The following is a 21,105-nucleotide window of genomic DNA, read 5'->3' on the forward strand; positions in this document are numbered from 1 at the left end:
GTCATTTGTTCTCCTCCTGCAGTCACAAACCACACCGTGGCGTTTCCTGTGGGAGTCCCTGCCGGTCTGAGCCGGATCGGAGGTTTTTTCTCAGCTCTCATCGCTCCGTCTGTGACACTTGTTCATATCGGAGCCGGAGGGCGGCTTCACATCAGAGCACAGCGGCCCGTAAATCTGTCCAGAGACAGAGACACTGTCATCTCACGCTGCTCTCTTTTAATTAAAGAAAGACAACAAAAGACCCACAACGAGATCCACTAAAACACAGCGATGCTGAGAAGCAGCTCGATGTCTTTGACTTTGTATTCATGACTCCATTGAGTGGATAACAGGGGAAACACAAACCGAACAGGTACGTTAAACCAACGAGAGTCTGATAGATGAAAATGTTCATTCTGTGCCTTCAACAATCCGTCAATAACCACGGACAATGACCGAGACACTGCAACGTTATCGAGAGAGACAAACAAAGAACACAAAGCACCAAGATGGAAACAAGACCAGAACCGGTAGCTGCTCATCACACTGGAAGGTGAAGAACAGCTTTATGTTGCCCAGCGATATTAATGCACATGGTAACTAGTATGTGATTTGTTTTACTGCACCTCACAGACAAGAAGTAGGGAACCACCAGCAGAGAAGAGGGTCTGATGTTTACTACAAAGGAACATTAGAAGTCAAACTGCAACTACTCGTTATTTTCATTACGGACTGGTATAAAGATCTACAACGATAAATCCCATCATGACTTTATCACAGATATATTAATATTGGCGTGTATGTCCGCTGACAGCTGACAGAAAAGTGCAGTGTATGTTAATGGTAATTTAAAATGTACTTGGGTGTTTAGTGGCTCACATAAGTATACATACGTAACCAAAACAATGTCAAATAAATCAACGTTGACTTGGTTTCAAACGGGACACGAACGACGGTCTCCTGGGTGAAAGTCCTGTGTTTGTTTGAGCAGCCTGCCCTCCAGCATCCTGTTACTTGTTTAGGTTATGACAAAGCCACGATTATTATTAGTAATCGTCGCAAAAAGGAGGTGCTTGGGATACTGGTAAGATTTGAAATTCATGGTGAAAATTGCAGTCTGATTGGGGTGTCCAGCTGCGGTATGACACGTCGGCTCGATAGCGCCCCCCTATTGAGTAGCCCCAACATTGGGTTTCACCTAGCTGTATGAAATTTGGTAGGTATGTGTAATGTAATGGGACATAGAAAATATCCTCTTGGAAGTATGCCCTAAACCAAACAGGAAGTCAGCCATTTTGAATTTTATGATGTTTTTTGACCATTTCAAGCCTTCGTACTTTAACGAACTCCTCCGAGAGATTTAACCCGATTGACTTCTGATTCGGTCTGTGTGATCTTGAGACCTTGGCAGTGAAAAGTCATTAAAAGACCAAAAAGCTATCTTAAGAAGTTCATAATGCCAGTTCATGAAGCTTTTCATGTTTCGTTGAAAGCCATTGCCGTAGCGACGCAGTCTTTGCGGTGAAAAACGAAAGTGCTTTTGAGGGACTAAAAATGCTTCAAACAAAGCCAAACTTGGCACGCAGATTTAAAGCCTAAAATGTAGTTCCATATTATGGTTTTAATGCTTCAGAGTGGCAAGTTGGCTCGATAGCGCCCCCTACAAAATTTCAACGAAGCAGCCCTCGCATTACATTTCACATAGATTTACAAAATTTGCCATTACCAGGTGCTGAACTTTAACAACCTCCTCCTAGGGAATTAATGAGATCAACTTAGAGTTTGGTCAGAACAATCTAAAGACCTTATTGATTAAATTAAAAGCTTGAGGTTTAATTGAACAACATGGACTTGGTGTGGCGGCCATTTTACATGGTTCGCCATCATCCATCAAGCTGTTGTAACTCGACTGTACTTTGTCAAAACTGTCCCAAACTTGACATGCTTGATGACTGTCATGACTTTAGGACTTCTGTATGCCAATATTAACTCATAGTCATTGCGCCACCTACTGATAACCAAGGTTGAAAGCAGGATTCTATATTTACAGCGGTCCAAACACTGAACTTATTGAAAGGGTTCGTGGGCACACCACCAGAAAAAGACTTCTGTGATCTAAATATGTGCAAACTAAGATGTTTGGAGAGCAGAAATAAAGCAGCAATAAAAGAGGTTTCTAAATCCCGCTTGTACGTGGAGTTTTCATTAATAGTGAATGTTATTGTTTTTGTTTGTTTTGGAACAGGCCATAACGTAACGTGAAGTTAGTTTAACAAAATCAAACTCCACCCAGCCTAATGTATATGATAGATTATTCTACATTGGCTCACCTTTTGGCTTAAACTTATTTCTTTACTTTTTCCACATGGAACTAAACATTCTCCTATTTCTCCTCGACTCTTCCAGCTTCGAGTCACTCAGTGATTGTCAGAGCTACCTGCACAAACAAACCACCTGCATTTACTTTGACAGTCTGCTATGTTACTAACACTGAAGCGTTCACACACATTCAGTTATGTGTCGATCTTTACAGGCTTACAGTTATGATTGTGTTCGGAGGTACACTCAAAACATTCAAGACTTAAGACCTGGAAAAATGACCTGGCTACACCATTGGTGGACACAGGAAATACCGTTTAACTCGTGTACTCAGAGTATGATGGTCACAGAAATGCATGGCCACATCAACCAGAGTCCTGCCAGTATCCTCGATGTGAGTGAAGATGTGAGGGCCCGATCAATGCTGCTTGCAGCTTTAATTGTTATTGAACCTTTGTATGCTCCTCCATCTGCACGGGCTGCAGAACTCAAGGCGTTAGCTGCTGCATGTGGGGCAAGCTGAGACGGACAGGACCACATCAAGTGGTGTCCGTAAACTGCAAGGAACCTTAAGTGACATAAGTAGGGATAATATATTATACAGCAGTTGTACAGCTGCAGTTGTTACTTTTTCAATAGAATAGAAGAAGTTTTCCCACAGAGGTGAAGACACACCTCCACGAATAGAAAGATCTCATTATGAACAGGGAATTTCTGTGGGAACAAATACTTGATACTTTTCCATTATGTAATAGTTCCTGTTGAGGCGTGTTTGTGTGTGTGTGTGTGTGTGTGTGTGTGTGTGTGTGTGTGTGTGTGTGTGTGTGTGTGTGTGAGTGAAAGTCAGTGTGTTTATGTGGTTGTGTGTGTGTGTGTGTGTGTAATAAATTCTTTGTATTCATGGAGGTGTGTCTTTACTTCTGTGGAATCACTTTCGCAACTACATCCACCATCTTGCTCCGTCTCTCTCACCTTTGTCCCCCTCATCTTGCACACACAGACACACACACACACACACACACACACACACACACACACACACACACACTGACTTTAACACACACACACAGTCCAATCAGGATCTACGTATTAAACAACGCCAAACGTTTTAACTTGTTCGTGGCTGAAAAGCAAGAATTTGCTAATGCAGTCTCCAACAATTTTCTGAAAGCCTGTGCTGACTTGTTGGCTGAAACGCTGCCAAGCCCACAGGTATCCATGTTTGAGGATGGCTTTGGAGACCTTTTCATGATTGAACCTTTGTATGCTCCTCTATCTGCACAGGCTGCTGAACTCAAGGCCTTAGCTGCTGCATACCTGATTGGGATCGGGCAAGGCATCCAACATCTACAATGACCCTCAATTTGGCGCCAGAGAGGGTTTTTACGTTCAGATGGTAAACCAGTCAGTCGTAGTCCGCTCAATGCTGAGTTACTGCACGCTCTGACATTACCTGCCTCTCTGGCCATTGTTAGATGTGCAGCAGTAAACTGTAAGTCGCCTTAAGTGACATAAGTAGGGATAATATATAATGGTATAATATGTTTGTAACCGTAGTAGTTTGGTTGTCTGTTAAGTTAACGTATAGTGTTTCTCTTTATCAACCCAAGTGTCTCAAAACAACACAACATTCAACTGACCACATTGGCCTGCATCACAACAGAAACAAAGAAAAGTTAAACTGCATCGGTCACACGCTCCTGCAGATTCCTGCTCTACAACATCAGAAGGATTCTCCTCTTCCTCACTGAGGAGACGGTTCAGGTTCTCATCCAGGCTCTCATCATCTCTCGTCTGGACTACTGACACTCTCTACTCACCGGAGCCCCGGCGTCGACCATCAGACCTCTGGAGCTTGTCCAGAAAGCCGCAGCTCGTCTGGTGTTCAATCGCCCCAAGTTCTCCCACACAACTTCCTTTCTCCGTTCTCTACACTGGCTCCCTGTAAGAGCTCATCCAGTCTAAGACTCTGGTGCTAGAATACAGGGCAGTGAAAGGAACAGCTCCTTCATATCTCCAGATCATGGTGAAGCCCTACACCCCCGCCCGACCACTTCTCTCTGCTGCCTCGGGCCGATCGACCCGGTCACGTCTGTTTTCTGTCCTGGTTCCTCAGTGGTGGAATGAACTCCTCACTGACGTCAGGACAGCAGAGTCACTGCCCATCTTTCATCAGGATGAAGACCCACCTCTTCATGAAGTGCTACCCTGAGCCTTCAACTCACCACTTATTGTAGTCATACTAGCTTGTTTCTGTACTTTTGCTCTGCTTCATGCTCTTAGCTGCTTGTTTAAAAAAGGAAGTGTACTTATGACTTCTGGTGACTAGTAGTTCTCTTGAATACCTATGTTGAATACACTTATTGTAAGTTGCTTTGGATAAAAGCGTCTGCTAAATGACTGTAATGTAATGTAATGTAATGTAATGTAATGTTAAATACGTGCAATTCCAGGTCAGCATGACACTTTGTCAACTTGAGCTGCACTGGTTACTTTTTCAATAGAATAACTGAAGTTTTTTCACTGAAGTGAAGAAACACCTGAATGAAGATCAAGTCTTATCATGACCGGAGAATTTCTCTGGAACATTCATTCATTCATTCATCTTCGTCCGCTTATCCGTGATCGGGTCGCGGGGGCAACAGCTCCAGCAGGTGGACCCCAAACTTCCCTTTCCCGGGCCACATCATCCAGCTCTGACTGGGGGATCCCGAGGCGCTCCCAGGCCAGTTTGGAGATATAGTCCCTCCACCTGGTCCTGGGCCTCCCTCGGGGTCTCCTCCCAGCTGGTCATGCCTGGAACACCTCCCTAGTGAGGAGCCCAGGTGGGCATCTGGTGAGGATTCTCTGGAACAAACACTTGATAATTTTCCATTATGTAATAGTCCCTGTTGAGGCGTGTGTGTGTAGGTCCACATAAATTCACCGTTCATGATCAGACTTGATTTTCATTGAGGTGTTTCTTCACGCGTGTCATGGGAGGAGTCAGCAGCAGAGACTGAGAGGATATAAGTAATCTGAGAACACCATAGATCATCACACTGGAAGCTCCAGCTGGACGTCAAGAAGACTCTCACACAACTGAGCCGATCTACACAACTTCACCAGGTGAGGACAGACTGGGTCCACAGAGACAGAAACAGATGTACATTTAGAGTTTAACTGAACTCCAGTCTGTGTCAAACTATCAGTCTTTTTTTGTCTCTCAACTCTCAACACTCAATATACTTAACAGTGTAAATGAAGCATTGAAAGCTGTGTGCTCACTTTTTTCATCAGGTTGGAGAAATGGCCTCAGATCTCAACAACATTGCTGCCCTGGGTCGACCTTTCACCCTCGGAATGCTCTATGATGCTCGGAGAGATGCACTGATCCCAGGTAAGTCTGAGATTACATTATTATTAAAATGTTTCTCTATATATCTGCCTTTCACAGCTTTGCTTAAAGCAGGTGTCAAACTCAAGGCCTGCCACGTCATTTTATGTGGCCTGTGAATCCGCCAGCAAAAAACATTTTTTAATTAAAAATATGAAAAGTTAGACTTGATAATAAAAATATCCCCATCGCACTTTTGGTGCATCCATCTGTTTCCAGTTGACGTTCAGAAAACACTGTGACTTAGTCAAAGTTATGAGACAGAAAGTCATAATTATGACTTTTAATATCATAATTTTTCTGCTGGAAATGGTCTTTCATATAAAAGGCATATGGTTGTCTTAAAGTTAAAGTCTATGCTGCTTTACAGTGACCATAAGCTACATCTCCCACAATGCGTCGCTGATTTTGTGACCCGTGAAATGACGGCATCCTGCTGCTAGTCAGCAGTTTTTCCATATCACCATTTAACTTTGTCAGTTACATTTTATTTCACACTGTGATGGTGAAGGTACACTGTAATTAATCCGTGGTTCACATGTGTGCCGAACCGTGAAGGATCGACAGCGATCCGTTACACCACTATTCACTCACGACAACAACATGTTGTCTGTGTGCCGACATTAAAACTATCACAACAGGTGGACAGGAGAGGCAACAGCCCGTCAAGAGGTTTTCCAACAAGTGATTGAGTTGAAAAAGATCGACAAATAATCCCAAAATGTCCACGAAGAGAAAAATTGATGCAGAGGGAAGAAAGTTTAATGAAAGATGTGAAAGAATACATGTTTGTGCTTCAAGGAGAAAAAGCGGTCTGTCTTCTGTGCTCTGAGGCAGAGTCTGTGATGAAGGAATACAATTTACGTCGACATTTTCACACCAAACACAGAGCCAAGTATGCTAAATTTAGCCTCCAAGAAAAACATCAAATTGTCCAAGAATTAAAAGGCAGATTGCAATCACAGAAGAACATATTACAAAAGCTACAGCCCAGTGCATGATTAAAGGTGTGTGAGCAGGTGAGCTCCGACCAGATACAGACTTTAACATGTCAGTTTGTGAAGAAACACCATCAGACCGAGTTCAGGAACTAGCAGACAATCTAACAACACAGCTAGCTAAGAGACGAGCAAGTACTCGTCTTCTTCATTAGCTGTTGATGAAAGCACAGACAACACGGATACATCATACATCATACATCATACATCATACATCACACATCACACATCATACATCATACATCACACATCATACATCTATCAGTGTTTATAAAGGGCTGAAGGCAGGCTTGACCGTCAGTGAGGAGCTCTTAGATGTAGCTTCATGAATGGGACGACGGCAGGGAGGAACACTAGTGATGTAGAGAGGTGACAAAAATATCTTTGAACAAAGTGAATGTAATGACTTGTTTGATGATATTTGTCTTTGTTATTTTCTTAACAGTTTGATCTTCGATAGAGTAATGTTGGTTTCTTAACCCTAAATTAAATGGATTTATATTATAATAACAGAAATATGCTTGAATATAATTTTACATTGATATAACTGAATGTACAATATTTTACACTTCAATAAACAATAATCAAATGCAGTGACAGTTATTTAACAATGTGTTAGGGAGTAGTTACAGTTATACAGTCTTACAACCGGCCCTTTGAGGGCGACCATGATGCTGATGTGGCCCAGAGTGAAAATGAGTTTGACACCCCTGACTTAAAGGGACTTTGAAATCATTTCACTATTCTGTCCTCACCTTTTTAACATCCATACACACCATTAAAATAATAAGCAAATGCTTTTTACTTCCATAACGTAGTTGTGAATATTCATTCGTTATCAATTTTAGGGAAGCATGCTGTATTAGTAGCTGATACATTATCCTGTGATAAATAAGACAATTGAATTATCGTTATTCTTGTCAAAGTTGTCTGTTTCTTACTTGATCATTTTGAATCAAACAGCTAGTTAGCTAGCTTTGATTATGGATCGCAACATTATCTTATGATTAATTTGCAAACTATCTAAAAACTTGTCAAACTTTAATACTAGTAAACACAATCACAATCACAACGTACTTGGTTTTGCATAGTCGCTTCTTCTTCTTCATTTTGTTTTTGAAATTTATTAAAGAAATTCAATTTCACGAAATGATCCTCCTGCTTTATGTTTTCCAATTTCTAAAGGTTTGACATTGTGGGATGATAAAACTCTACAAGAGAAGATAACTGAAAGTGTTCAATCCAGCAGTAAATTTGCAATGATTGAATCTGACACCATTGAATCCAAGTCCTCTCTGCTGAATGTTGAAGCTTCTCTGAAGGCCAGTTTCCTCTGTGGACTGATCGAAGTTGGAGGATCTGCCAAGTATCTGAATGATCAGAAGAAATTCAAGAATCAGAGCAGAGTGACGTGTCAGTACAAATCTACCACCCACTTCAAACAGTTGTCAGTGATTGACCTTGTAACCTTAGACGCCAACCAAATGGAAGTTATTAAGAAGAGCTCAGCAACACATGTAGTCACAGGCATCGTTTATGGGGCAAACTCTTTCTTTGTGTTTGACAGTGAGAAGTTAGACGCCAGCAGCGTTCAAGACATCCAGGGCAACATGAAAGCTGCAATAAACAAGATCCCCTCACTTAGTATTGAGGCGCAAGCTAGCATCAAGCTGACTGATGAAGAAAAAGACCTGACTAATAAATGCTCCTGCACATTCTTCGGAGACTTCGTCCTTAAAAGCATCCCTGTAACATTTGAAGAGGCAGTGAAGACCTGTCAACAACTTCCACAGCTACTGGGAGAAAAGGGAGAGAATGCTGTCCCAGTGAAGGTCTCGCTGATGCCACTGAGGAATTTGATTCCTGAAGCTGCTGAGCTGATGAGTGGGATCAGCGTTGGACTGGTGGGGAAGATGCAGGATGCTCTTGAAGATTTGAGGGAAATGCGAATGAGATGCAACGATGCTCTGGAAGATGGAGTGGTGGAGAGTTTTCCATATATTCATGAAGAGTTCAAAACTTTCCAAAAACTGTGTGACCTCTATGCATCTAACCTCCAGCAGACCATGGCAAAGAAACTCCCCTCCATCCGTGAAGGTAAAGAAGATGAGAGCTCATTAGAAGAATTCTTTGACGACAGAGACAAGTCACCATTCAGTCAAGAAAAACTCAGCAAGTGGCTGGATGATAAAGAGAGAGAAATCAACGTCATCAGATCCTGTGTAGATACCATGGAGGGAACAAAGATCGTCCGAAATCAGTCCGAGCTGGACAGAGAGGTTCGTGCTGGAGATGTAGATCATGCTCTGTGCTTTGTTTTCACCTCCATGAAGAGGGGTGATACCTACCTTGATGTGATGGCCACCTACTTGGACACCACTAAAATAAGGAGTACTAATGAAGACCAGTGGTTCTCAGATGAAGTTTTTACCACATTGAGAGAAAAAGCCAAAGCTTTCCGTGACCTTACCAGAGCACATAAGAACAACAAGCAGTTCAGGTTCCTAATCACAGTCATTCCAAATGAGAAATACAAAGGAGCAACCATCTACCATTACAAGAAGGGCATTCTGGTCAGTGAAGATTTTTCAAAACCTGACCTTCCTTCTGAAAAGATCACAGACAGAAGAGATCTGATCTGGTGTAAGTTTATTCATGATTTTGAGACAAAAATACGCTCTACTAATCAATGTCCTCCAGAAACCTGTTTGACCATCAGAATTAATGAGTTTGTGTTGATCTCTCCATCAGATGCCTGTGATCTCACCCTGGACCCAAACACTGCAAGTAAAAACATAATTCTGTCTGATGGAAACAATAAAGCAACAAATACATCAGTAAAGCAGAATTATTCTGATCACCCAGAGAGGTTTGATGGACGTCCTCAGGTGTTGTGCAGAGAGGGGTTATCTGGGCGCCATTACTGGGAGGTAGAGTGGGATAATCTTTCAACTCAAGTGAAACATATTGGTGCAGCTGTTGCATACAAGAGAATGAACAGAAAGGGTGTACCAAATTGTTTTCTTTTCAAAAATACCATGTCGTGGGCTTTTAGCCAATACTTAGGATGTGGAAAACACACACTGGAGGCATTTCACAATGGTAAGGTGTTGGAAACTGGTTTTCCCTCTGATGGCTGCCAAACAGTTGGGGTGTATCTGGACTGGCCTGCTGGCACTCTGTCCTTCTACAAAGTCTCCTCTGACACACTGAGCCACCTCTACACCTTTCAAACCACATTCACTGAGCCTGTGTACCCTGGCTTCCATGTTTATAATGAAAACCACTATGTCTACCTGCGTCCAGTTCAATAGGAGCAATGACAATGACTTGTTAGATCCTTGGTCTGTTAATAGAGAGATGGGTTTACAAGTAAAGATTAAACAGTAAAGTAACATTCCATGTTAACTTGAACATGTTTCACAAATTCCAAAAAATGTATTCAAAACCCAGAGAGAGCAGGAAAATACATGAACTTATAAAGTTACAACATATGTCATTTTCTGTTTATCATTTCTTTGTTGATTCGATGCACAAACTCCAACTGGTTTCTGCTTCACAGCTTCACAATCAGTTTCAACTTTCTTTTCAAATCACGTTTGAATCATTTTTATTTCTATTTGTATTCCTGATCATTATTGCTTTGTCAAAACAAATGTGTTGACATATACTTTCAAAGCTCATGTCAAAACTTGCATAACTTGTTGTAATGAATCTATTAAGGTGATTATGTTGGGACATAAGGGTTAGGGTTACACAATGGAAACTTCTGGGCGTATTGTGGTTTTCACACCTAACTGACATATATGAAACATGGCACCTGTGACCTATAGCCAAACAGGAAGTCCTGTCTTAAGGTGTTACCTTTTTATGCATATGGTTTATCCTCTTTTAACTTTCCATTGTCTATGATGAGTTACGATCTATTTTTATAATCGAGCTAAGAGTGTTTTATTTTCAGATATCAATAAACTCGTTACATGTAATCACATATTGTTTAGGGACAGTTCAATGATGATGAGCTTTAATGTGTGTTTTTCTGTCATTTATCAAAATGTTATCATATGTGCTCATAATGTTGACTAAATGTTAAAGTTAATGAAATAAGTGAACTTTGAGTTAGACTCACTCTGACCTGATGATTGACAGTCAGCAGAGGAGAAGGTTGTAAACTCATGATGATTTAAGATTTAATGATTTAAGAATGATCTGTTGTCTACCTTATATGGACCCGGAGGTTGCAGAAGCGCCAAGGAGAAGTGTATATATAGGAGGAGACAACAAGGGATCGAGGCTTCGATCTTTGAGAAACTTGGTTCTTTTTGAGCTTGGTACATCTTACATTTTGTATTTTCTTTTACTTATTTTGTATTATTCACTTTTTGTAAGCTTTTACCTTACTTATTGTAAAAAACAAATAAAACTGGTTTGTATTTTGTACATTCCAACCAAAGTCCAGTGTTGCTCATCTCTGGTGGGGCCTTCATAGTCTCATTACATTACATTTACATTACAATCATTTAGCAGACGCTTTTATCCAAAGCGACTTACAATAAGTGTATTCAACATAGGTATTCAAGAGAACTACTAGTCACCAGAAGTCATAAGGACATCTAAGAGCATGAAGCAGAGCATGAAGCAGAGCAAAAGTACAGCGCAGAAACAAACTAATATGAACAATAAGTGGTGAGTGGAAGGCTCAGGGTAGTACTTCCTGAAGAGGTGAGTCTTCATCCTGATGAAAGATGGCCACTGACTCTGCTCAGTTCATTCCACCACTGAGGAACCAGGACAGAAAACAGACGTGACCGGGTCAACGGGCCGCAGGGACCTCTGAGCGACGGGGCGACCGATCGCCCCGAGACAGCAGAGCGAAGTGGTCGGGCGGGGGTGTGAGGCTTCACCATGATCTGGAGATAGGAAGGAGCTTGAGGTTTAATTGAACAACATGGACTTGGTGTAGCGGCCATTTTACATGGTTCGCCATCATCCATCAAGCTGTTGTAACTCGACTGTACTTTGTCAAAACTGTCCCAAACTTGACATGCTTGATGACTGTCCTGACTTTAGGACTTCTGTATGTCAATATTAACTCATAGTCATAGCGCCACCTACTGATAACCAAGGTTGAAAGCAGGATTCTATATTTACAGCGGTCCAAACACTGAACTTATTGAAAGGGTTCGTGGGCACACCACCAGAAAAAGACTTCTGTGATCTAAATATGTGCAAACTAAGATGTTTGGAGAGCAGAAATAAAGCAGCAATAAAAGAGGTTTCTAAATCCCGCTTGTACGTGGAGTTTTCATTCATAGTAAATGTTATTGTTTTTGTTTGTTTTGGAACAGGCCATAACGTAACGTGAAGTTAGTTTCACAAAATCAAACTCCACCCAGCCTAATGTATATGATAGATTATTCTACATTGGCTCACCTTTTGGCTTAAACTTATTTCTTTACTTTTTCCACATGGAACTAAACATTCTCCTATTTCTCCTCGACTCTTCCAGCTTCGAGTCACTCAGTGATTGTCAGAGCTACCTGCACAAACAAACCACCTGCATTTACTTTGACAGTCTGCTATGTTACTAACACTGAAGCGTTCACACACATTCAGTTATGTGTCGATCTTTACAGGCTTACAGTTATGATTGTGTTCGGAGGTACACTCAAAACATTCAAGACTTAAGACCTGGAAAAATGACCTGGCTACACCATTGGTGGACACAGGAAATACCGTTTAACTCGTGTACTCAGAGTATGATGGTCACAGAAATGCATGGCCACATCAACCAGAGTCCTGCCAGTATCCTCGATGTGAGTGAAGATGTGAGGGCCCGATCAATGCTGCTTGCAGCTTTAATTGTTATTGAACCTTTGTATGCTCCTCCATCTGCACGGGCTGCAGAACTCAAGGCGTTAGCTGCTGCATGTGGGGCAAGCTGAGACGGACAGGACCACATCAAGTGGTGTCCGTAAACTGCAAGGAACCTTAAGTGACATAAGTAGGGATAATATATAATACAGCAGTTGTACAGCTGCAGTTGTTACTTTTTCAATAGAATAGAAGAAGTTTTCCCACAGAGGTGAAGACACACCTCCACGAATAGAAAGATCTCATTATGAACAGGGAATTTCTGTGGGAACAAATACTTGATACTTTTCCATTATGTAATAGTTCCTGTTGAGGCGTGTTTGTGTGTGTGTGTGTGTGTGTGTGTGTGTGTGTGTGTGTGTGTGTGTGTGTGTGTGTGTGTGTGTGTGTGTGTGTGTGTGTGTGAGTGAAAGTCAGTGTGTTTATGTGGTTGTGTGTGTGTGTGTGTGTGTGTGTGTGTGAGTGAAAGTCAGTGTGTTTATGTGGTTGTGTGTGTGTGTGTGTGTGTAATAAATTCTTTGTATTCATGGAGGTGTGTCTTCACTTCTGTGGAATCACTTTCGCAACTACATCCACCATCTTGCTCCGTCTCTCTCACCTTTGTCCCCCTCATCTTGCACACACAGACACACACACACACACACAGACACACACACACACACACACACACTGACTTTAACACACACACACAGTCCAATCAGGATCTACGTATTAAACAACGCCAAACGTTTTAACTTGTTCGTGGCTGAAAAGCAAGAATTTGCTAATGCAGTCTCCAACAATTTTCTGAAAGCCTGTGCTGACTTGTTGGCTGAAACGCTGCCAAGCCCACAGGTATCCATGTTTGAGGATGGCTTTGGAGACCTTTTCATGATTGAACCTTTGTATGCTCCTCTATCTGCACAGGCTGCTGAACTCAAGGCCTTAGCTGCTGCATACCTGATTGGGATCGGGCAAGGCATCCAACATCTACAATGACCCTCAATTTGGCGCCAGAGAGGGTTTTTACGTTCAGATGGTAAACCAGTCAGTCGTAGTCCGCTCAATGCTGAGTTACTGCACGCTCTGACATTACCTGCCTCTCTGGCCATTGTTAGATGTGCAGCAGTAAACTGTAAGTCGCCTTAAGTGACATAAGTAGGGATAATATATAATGGTATAATATGTTTGTAACCGTAGTAGTTTGGTTGTCTGTTAAGTTAACGTATAGTGTTTCTCTTTATCAACCCAAGTGTCTCAAAACAACACAACATTCAACTGACCACATTGGCCTGCATCACAACAGAAACAAAGAAAAGTTAAACTGCATCGGTCACACGCTCCTGCAGATTCCTGCTCTACAACATCAGAAGGATTCTCCTCTTCCTCACTGAGGAGACGGTTCAGGTTCTCATCCAGGCTCTCATCATCTCTCGTCTGGACTACTGACACTCTCTACTCACCGGAGCCCCGGCGTCGACCATCAGACCTCTGGAGCTTGTCCAGAAAGCCGCAGCTCGTCTGGTGTTCAATCGCCCCAAGTTCTCCCACACAACTTCCTTTCTCCGTTCTCTACACTGGCTCCCTGTAAGAGCTCATCCAGTTTAAGACTCTGGTGCTAGAATACAGGGCAGTGAAAGGAACAGCTCCTTCCTATCTCCAGATCATGGTGAAGCCCTACACCCCCGCCCGACCACTTCTCTCTGCTGCCTCGGGCCGATCGACCCGGTCACGTCTGTTTTCTGTCCTGGTTCCTCAGTGGTGGAATGAACTCCTCACTGACGTCAGGACAGCAGAGTCGCTGCCCATCTTTCATCAGGATGAAGACCCACCTCTTCATGAAGTGCTACCCTGAGCCTTCAACTCACCACTTATTGTAGTCATACTAGCTTGTTTCTGTACTTTTGCTCTGCTTCATGCTCTTAGCTGCTTGTTTAAAAAAGGAAGTGTACTTATGACTTCTGGTGACTAGTAGTTCTCTTGAATACCTATGTTGAATACACTTATTGTAAGTTGCTTTGGATAAAAGCGTCTGCTAAATGACTGTAATGTAATGTAATGTAATGTAATGTAATGTTAAATACGTGCAATTCCAGGTCAGCATGACACTTTGTCAACTTGAGCTGCACTGGTTACTTTTTCAATAGAATAACTGAAGTTTTTTCACTGAAGTGAAGAAACACCTGAATGAAGATCAAGTCTTATCATGACCGGAGAATTTCTCTGGAACATTCATTCATTCATTCATCTTCGTCCGCTTATCCGTGATCGGGTCGCGGGGGCAACAGCTCCAGCAGGTGGACCCCAAACTTCCCTTTCCCGGGCCACATCATCCAGCTCTGACTGGGGGATCCCGAGGCGCTCCCAGGCCAGTTTGGAGATATAGTCCCTCCACCTGGTCCTGGGCCTCCCTCGGGGTCTCCTCCCAGCTGGTCGTGCCTGGAACACCTCCCTAGGGAGGAGCCCAGGTGGGCATCTGGTGAGGATTCTCTGTAACAAACACTTGATAATTTTCCATTATGTAATAGTCCCTGTTGAGGCGTGTGTGTGTAGGTCCACATAAATTCACCGTTCATGATCAGACTTGATTTTCATTGAGGTGTTTCTTCACGCGTGTCATGGGAGGAGTCAGCAGACTATCTGACAGGATATAAGTAATCTGAGAACATCACAGATCATCACACTGGAAGCTCCAGCTGGACGTCAAGAAGACTCTCACACAACTGAGCCGATCTACACAACTTCACCAGGTGAGGACAGACTGGGTCCACAGAGACAGAAACAGATGTACATTTAGAGTTTAACTGAACTCCAGTCTGTGTCAAACTATCAGTCTTTTTTTGTCTCTCAACTCTCAACACTCAATATACTTAACAGTGTAAATGAAGCATTGAAAGCTGTGTGCTCACTTTTCTCATCAGGTTGGAGAAATGGCCTCAGATCTCAACAACATTGCTGCCCTGGGTCGACCTTTCACCCTCGGAATGCTCTATGATGCTCGGAGAGATGCACTGATCCCAGGTAAGTCTGAGATTACATTATTATTAAAATGTTTCTCTATATATCTGCCTTTCACAGCTTTGCTTAAAGCAGGTGTCAAACTCAAGGCCTGCCACGTCATTTTATGTGGCCTGTGAATCCGCCAGCAAAAAACATTTTTTAATTAAAAATATGAAAAGTTAGACTTGATAATAAAAATATCCCCATCGCACTTTTGGTGCATCCATCTGTTTCCAGTTGACGTTCAGAAAACACTGTGACTTAGTCAAAGTTATGAGACAGAAAGTCATAATTATGACTTTTAATATCATAATTTTTCTGCTGGAAATGGTCTTTCATATAAAAGGCATATGGTTGTCTTAAAGTTAAAGTCTATGCTGCTTTACAGTGACCATAAGCTACATCTCCCACAATGCGTCGCTGATTTTGTGACCCGTGAAATGACGGCATCCTGCTGCTAGTCAGCAGTTTTTCCATATCACCATTTAACTTTGTCAGTTACATTTTATTTCACACTGTGATGGTGAAGGTACACTGTAATTAATCCGTGGTTCACATGTGTGCCGAACCGTGAAGGATCGACAGCGATCCGTTACACCACTATTCACTCACGACAACAACATGTTGTCTGTGTGCCGACATTAAAACTATCACAACAGGTGGACAGGAGAGGCAACAGCCCGTCAAGAGGTTTTCCAACAAGTGATTGAGTTGAAAAAGATCGACAAATAATCCCAAAATGTCCACGAAGAGAAAAATTGATGCAGAGGGAAGAAAGTTTAATGAAAGATGTGAAAGAATACATGTTTGTGCTTCAAGGAGAAAAAGCGGTCTGTCTTCTGTGCTCTGAGGCAGAGTCTGTGATGAAGGAATACAATTTACGTCGACATTTTCACACCAAACACAGAGCCAAGTATGCTAAATTTAGCCTCCAAGAAAAACATCAAATTGTCCAAGAATTAAAAGGCAGATTGCAATCACAGAAGAACATATTACAAAAGCTACAGCCCAGTGCATGATTAAAGGTGTGTGAGCAGGTGAGCTCCGACCAGATACAGACTTTAACATGTCAGTTTGTGAAGAAACACCATCAGACCGAGTTCAGGAACTAGCAGACAATCTAACAACACAGCTAGCTAAGAGACGAGCAAGTACTCGTCTTCTTCATTAGCTGTTGATGAAAGCACAGACAACACGGATACATCATACATCATACATCATACATCATACATCACACATCACACATCATACATCATACATCACACATCATACATCTATCAGTGTTTATAAAGGGCTGAAGGCAGGCTTGACCGTCAGTGAGGAGCTCTTAGATGTAGCTTCATGAATGGGACGACGGCAGGGAGGAACACTAGTGATGTAGAGAGGTGACAAAAATATCTTTGAACAAAGTGAATGTAATGACTTGTTTGATGATATTTGTCTTTGTTATTTTCTTAACAGTTTGATCTTCGATAGAGTAATGTTGGTTTCTTAACCCTAAATTAAATGGATTTATATTATAATAACAGAAATATGCTTGAATATAATTTTACATTGATATAACTGAATGTACAATATTTTACACTTCAATAAACAATAATCAAATGCAGTGACAGTTATTTAACAATGTGTTAGGGAGTAGTTACAGTTATACAGTCTTACAACCGGCCCTTTGAGGGCGACCATGATGCTGATGTGGCCCAGAGTGAAAATGAGTTTGACACCCCTGACTTAAAGGGACTTTGAAATCATTTCACTATTCTGTCCTCACCTTTTTAACATCCATACACACCATTAAAATAATAAGCAAATGCTTTTTACTTCCATAACGTAGTTGTGAATATTCATTCGTTATCAATTTTAGGGAAGCATGCTGTATTAGTAGCTGATACATTATCCTGTGATAAATAAGACAATTGAATTATCGTTATTCTTGTCAAAGTTGTCTGTTTCTTACTTGATCATTTTGAATCAAACAGCTAGTTAGCTAGCTTTGATTATGGATCGCAACATTATCTTATGATTAATTTGCAAACTATCTAAAAACTTGTCAAACTTTAATACTAGTAAACACAATCACAATCACAACGTACTTGGTTTTGCATAGTCGCTTCTTCTTCTTCATTTTGTTTTTGAAATTTATTAAAGAAATTCAATTTCACGAAATGATCCTCCTGCTTTATGTTTTCCAATTTCTAAAGGTTTGACATTGTGGGATGATAAAACTCTACAAGAGAAGATAACTGAAAGTGTTCAATCCAGCAGTAAATTTGCAATGATTGAATCTGACACCATTGAATCCAAGTCCTCTCTGCTGAATGTTGAAGCTTCTCTGAAGGCCAGTTTCCTCTGTGGACTGATCGAAGTTGGAGGATCTGCCAAGTATCTGAATGATCAGAAGAAATTCAAGAATCAGAGCAGAGTGACGTGTCAGTACAAATCTACCACCCACTTCAAACAGTTGTCAGTGATTGACCTTGTAACCTTAGACGCCAACCAAATGGAAGTTATTAAGAAGAGCTCAGCAACACATGTAGTCACAGGCATCGTTTATGGGGCAAACTCTTTCTTTGTGTTTGACAGTGAGAAGTTAGACGCCAGCAGCGTTCAAGACATCCAGGGCAACATGAAAGCTGCAATAAACAAGATCCCCTCACTTAGTATTGAGGCGCAAGCTAGCATCAAGCTGACTGATGAAGAAAAAGACCTGACTAATAAATGCTCCTGCACATTCTTCGGAGACTTCGTCCTTAAAAGCATCCCTGTAACATTTGAAGAGGCAGTGAAGACCTGTCAACAACTTCCACAGCTACTGGGAGAAAAGGGAGAGAATGCTGTCCCAGTGAAGGTCTCGCTGATGCCACTGAGGAATTTGATTCCTGAAGCTGCTGAGCTGATGAGTGGGATCAGCGTTGGACTGGTGGGGAAGATGCAGGATGCTCTTGAAGATTTGAGGGAAATGCGAATGAGATGCAACGATGCTCTGGAAGATGGAGTGGTGGAGAGTTTTCCATATATTCATGAAGAGTTCAAAACTTTCCAAAAACTGTGTGACCTCTATGCATCTAACCTCCAGCAGACCATGGCAAAGAAACTCCCCTCCATCCGTGAAGGTAAAGAAGATGAGAGCTCATTAGAAGAATTCTTTGACGACAGAGACAAGTCACCATTCAGTCAAGAAAAACTCAGCAAGTGGCTGGATGATAAAGAGAGAGAAATCAATGTCATCAGATCCTGTGTAGATACCATGGAGGGAGCAAAGATCGTCCGAAATCAGTCCGAGCTGGACAGAGAGGTTCGTGCTGGAGATGTAGATCATGCTCTGTGCTTTGTTTTCACCTCCATGAAGAGGGGTGATACCTACCTTGATGTGATGGCCACCTACTTGGACACCACTAAAATAAGGAGTACTAATGAAGACCAGTGGTTCTCAGATGAAGTTTTTACCACATTGAGAGGAAAAGCCAAAGCTTTCCGTGACCTTACCAGAGCACATAAGAACAACAAGCAGTTCAGGTTCCTAATCACAGTCATTCCAAATGAGAAATACAAAGGAGCAACCATCTACCATTACAAGAAGGGCATTCTGGTCAGTGAAGATTTTTCAAAACCTGACCTTCCTTCTGAAAAGATCACAGACAGAAGAGATCTGATCTGGTGTAAGTTTATTCATGATTTTGAGACAAAAATACGCTCTACTAATCAATGTCCTCCAGAAACCTGTTTGACCATCAGAATTAATGAGTTTGTGTTGATCTCTCCATCAGATGCCTGTGATCTCACCCTGGACCCAAACACTGCAAGTAAAAACATAATTCTGTCTGATGGAAACAATAAAGCAACAAATACATCAGTAAAGCAGAATTATTCTGATCACCCAGAGAGGTTTGATGGACGTCCTCAGGTGTTGTGCAGAGAGGGGTTATCTGGGCGCCATTACTGGGAGGTAGAGTGGGATAATCTTTCAACTCAAGTGAAACATATTGGTGCAGCTGTTGCATACAAGAGAATGAACAGAAAGGGTGTACCAAATTGTTTTCTTTTCAAAAATACCATGTCGTGGGCTTTTAGCCAATACTTAGGACGTGGAAAACACACACTGGAGGCATTTCACAATGGTAAGGTGTTGGAAACTGGTTTTCCCTCTGATGGCTGCCAAACAGTTGGGGTGTATCTGGACTGGCCTGCTGGCACTCTGTCCTTCTACAAAGTCTCCTCTGACACACTGAGCCACCTCTACACCTTTCAAACCACATTCACTGAGCCTGTGTACCCTGGCTTCCATGTTTATAATGAAAACCACTATGTCTACCTGCGTCCAGTTCAATAGGAGCAATGACAATGACTTGTTAGATCCTTGGTCTGTTAATAGAGAGATGGGTTTACAAGTAAAGATTAAACAGTAAAGTAACATTCCATGTTAACTTGAACATGTTTCACAAATTCCAAAAAATTTATTCAAAACCCAGAGAGAGCAGGAAAATACATGATCTTATAAAGTTACAACATATGTAATTTTCTGTTTATCATTTCTTTGTTGATTCGATGCACAAACTCCAACTGGTTTCTGCTTCACAGCTTCACAATCAGTTTCAACTTTCTTTTCAAATCACGTTTGAATCATTTTTATTTCTATTTGTATTCCTGATCATTATTGCTTTGTCAAAACAAATGTGTTGACATATACTTTCAAAGCTCATGTCAAAACTTGCATAGCTTGTTGTAATGAATCTATTAAGGTGATTATGTTGGGACATAAGGGTTAGGGTTACACAATGGAAACTTCTGGGCGTATTGTGGTTTTCACACCTAACTGACATATATGAAACATGGCACCTGTGACCTATAGCCAAACAGGAAGTCCTGTCTTAAGGTGTTACCTTTTTATGCATATGGTTTATCTTCTTTTAACTTTCCATTGTCTATGATGAGTTACGATCTATTTTTATAATCGAGCTAAGAGTGTTTTATTTTCAGATATCAATAAACTCGTTACATGTAATCACATATTGTTTAGGGACAGTTCAATGATGATGAGCTTTAATGTGTGTTTTTCTGTCATTTATCAAAATGTTATCATATGTGCTCATAATGTTGACTAAATGTTAAAGTTAATGAAATAAGTGAACTTTGAGTTAGACTCACTCTGACCTGATGATTGACAGTCAGCAGAGGAGAAGGTTGTAAACTCATGATGATTTAAGATTTAATGATTTAAGAATGATCTGTTGTCTACCTTATATGGACCCGGAGGTTGCAGAAGCGCCAAGGAGAAGTGTATATATAGGAGGAGACAACAAGGGATCGAGGCTTCGATCTTTGAGAAACTTGGTTCTTTTTGAGCTTGGTACATCTTACATTTTGTATTTTCTTTTACTTATTTTGTATTATTCACTTTTTGTAAGCTTTTACCTTACTTATTGTAAAAAACAAATAAAACTGGTTTGTATTTTGTACATTCCAACCAAAGTCCAGTGTTGCTCATCTCTGGTGGGGCCTTCATAGTCTCATTACATTACATTTACATTACAATCATTTAGCAGACGCTTTTATCCAAAGCGACTTACAATAAGTGTATTC

The 21,105-nt window shown here is 41.4% G+C and overlaps 3 protein-coding genes across 5 annotated transcripts in view; 2 read left to right on the plus strand and 1 right to left on the minus strand.

The window, feature by feature from the left end:
* LOC137886713 (glutamate receptor ionotropic, delta-1-like) overlaps window positions 1–21,105 on the minus strand; it is a 404,646-nt gene that overhangs the window by 154,359 nt on the left and 229,182 nt on the right. The gene's annotated exons all lie outside the window — the stretch shown is intronic.
* On the plus strand, window positions 5,335–10,700 carry LOC137886735 (stonustoxin subunit beta-like). The gene is made up of 4 exons (XM_068729330.1): window positions 5,335–5,406; window positions 5,578–5,677; window positions 7,858–9,315; window positions 9,424–10,700. Exons 2-4 carry the CDS (start codon window positions 5,587–5,589, stop codon window positions 9,984–9,986), a joined length of 2,112 nt encoding a protein of 703 aa, XP_068585431.1. The 5' UTR covers window positions 5,335–5,406; window positions 5,578–5,586; the 3' UTR covers window positions 9,987–10,700.
* LOC137886737 (stonustoxin subunit beta-like) lies at window positions 15,139–20,277 on the plus strand. Of its 2 annotated transcripts, XM_068729332.1 has the most exons (4): window positions 15,139–15,275; window positions 15,447–15,546; window positions 17,727–19,184; window positions 19,293–20,277. In XM_068729332.1, exons 2-4 carry the CDS (start codon window positions 15,456–15,458, stop codon window positions 19,853–19,855), a joined length of 2,112 nt encoding a protein of 703 aa, XP_068585433.1. In that variant the 5' UTR covers window positions 15,139–15,275; window positions 15,447–15,455; the 3' UTR covers window positions 19,856–20,277. The 2 variants fall into 2 exon arrangements, with proteins under 2 accessions (XP_068585433.1, XP_068585434.1); XM_068729333.1 differs by lacking the exon at window positions 15,139–15,275 and having other exon boundaries at window positions 15,440–15,546.

Source organism: Cebidichthys violaceus, unplaced genomic scaffold (assembly GCF_023349555.1).
Source record: "Cebidichthys violaceus isolate CVI_PGR_0920_01 unplaced genomic scaffold, fCebVio1.0.p SCAF_45, whole genome shotgun sequence".
Lineage (NCBI taxonomy): Eukaryota > Metazoa > Chordata > Actinopteri > Perciformes > Stichaeidae > Cebidichthys > Cebidichthys violaceus.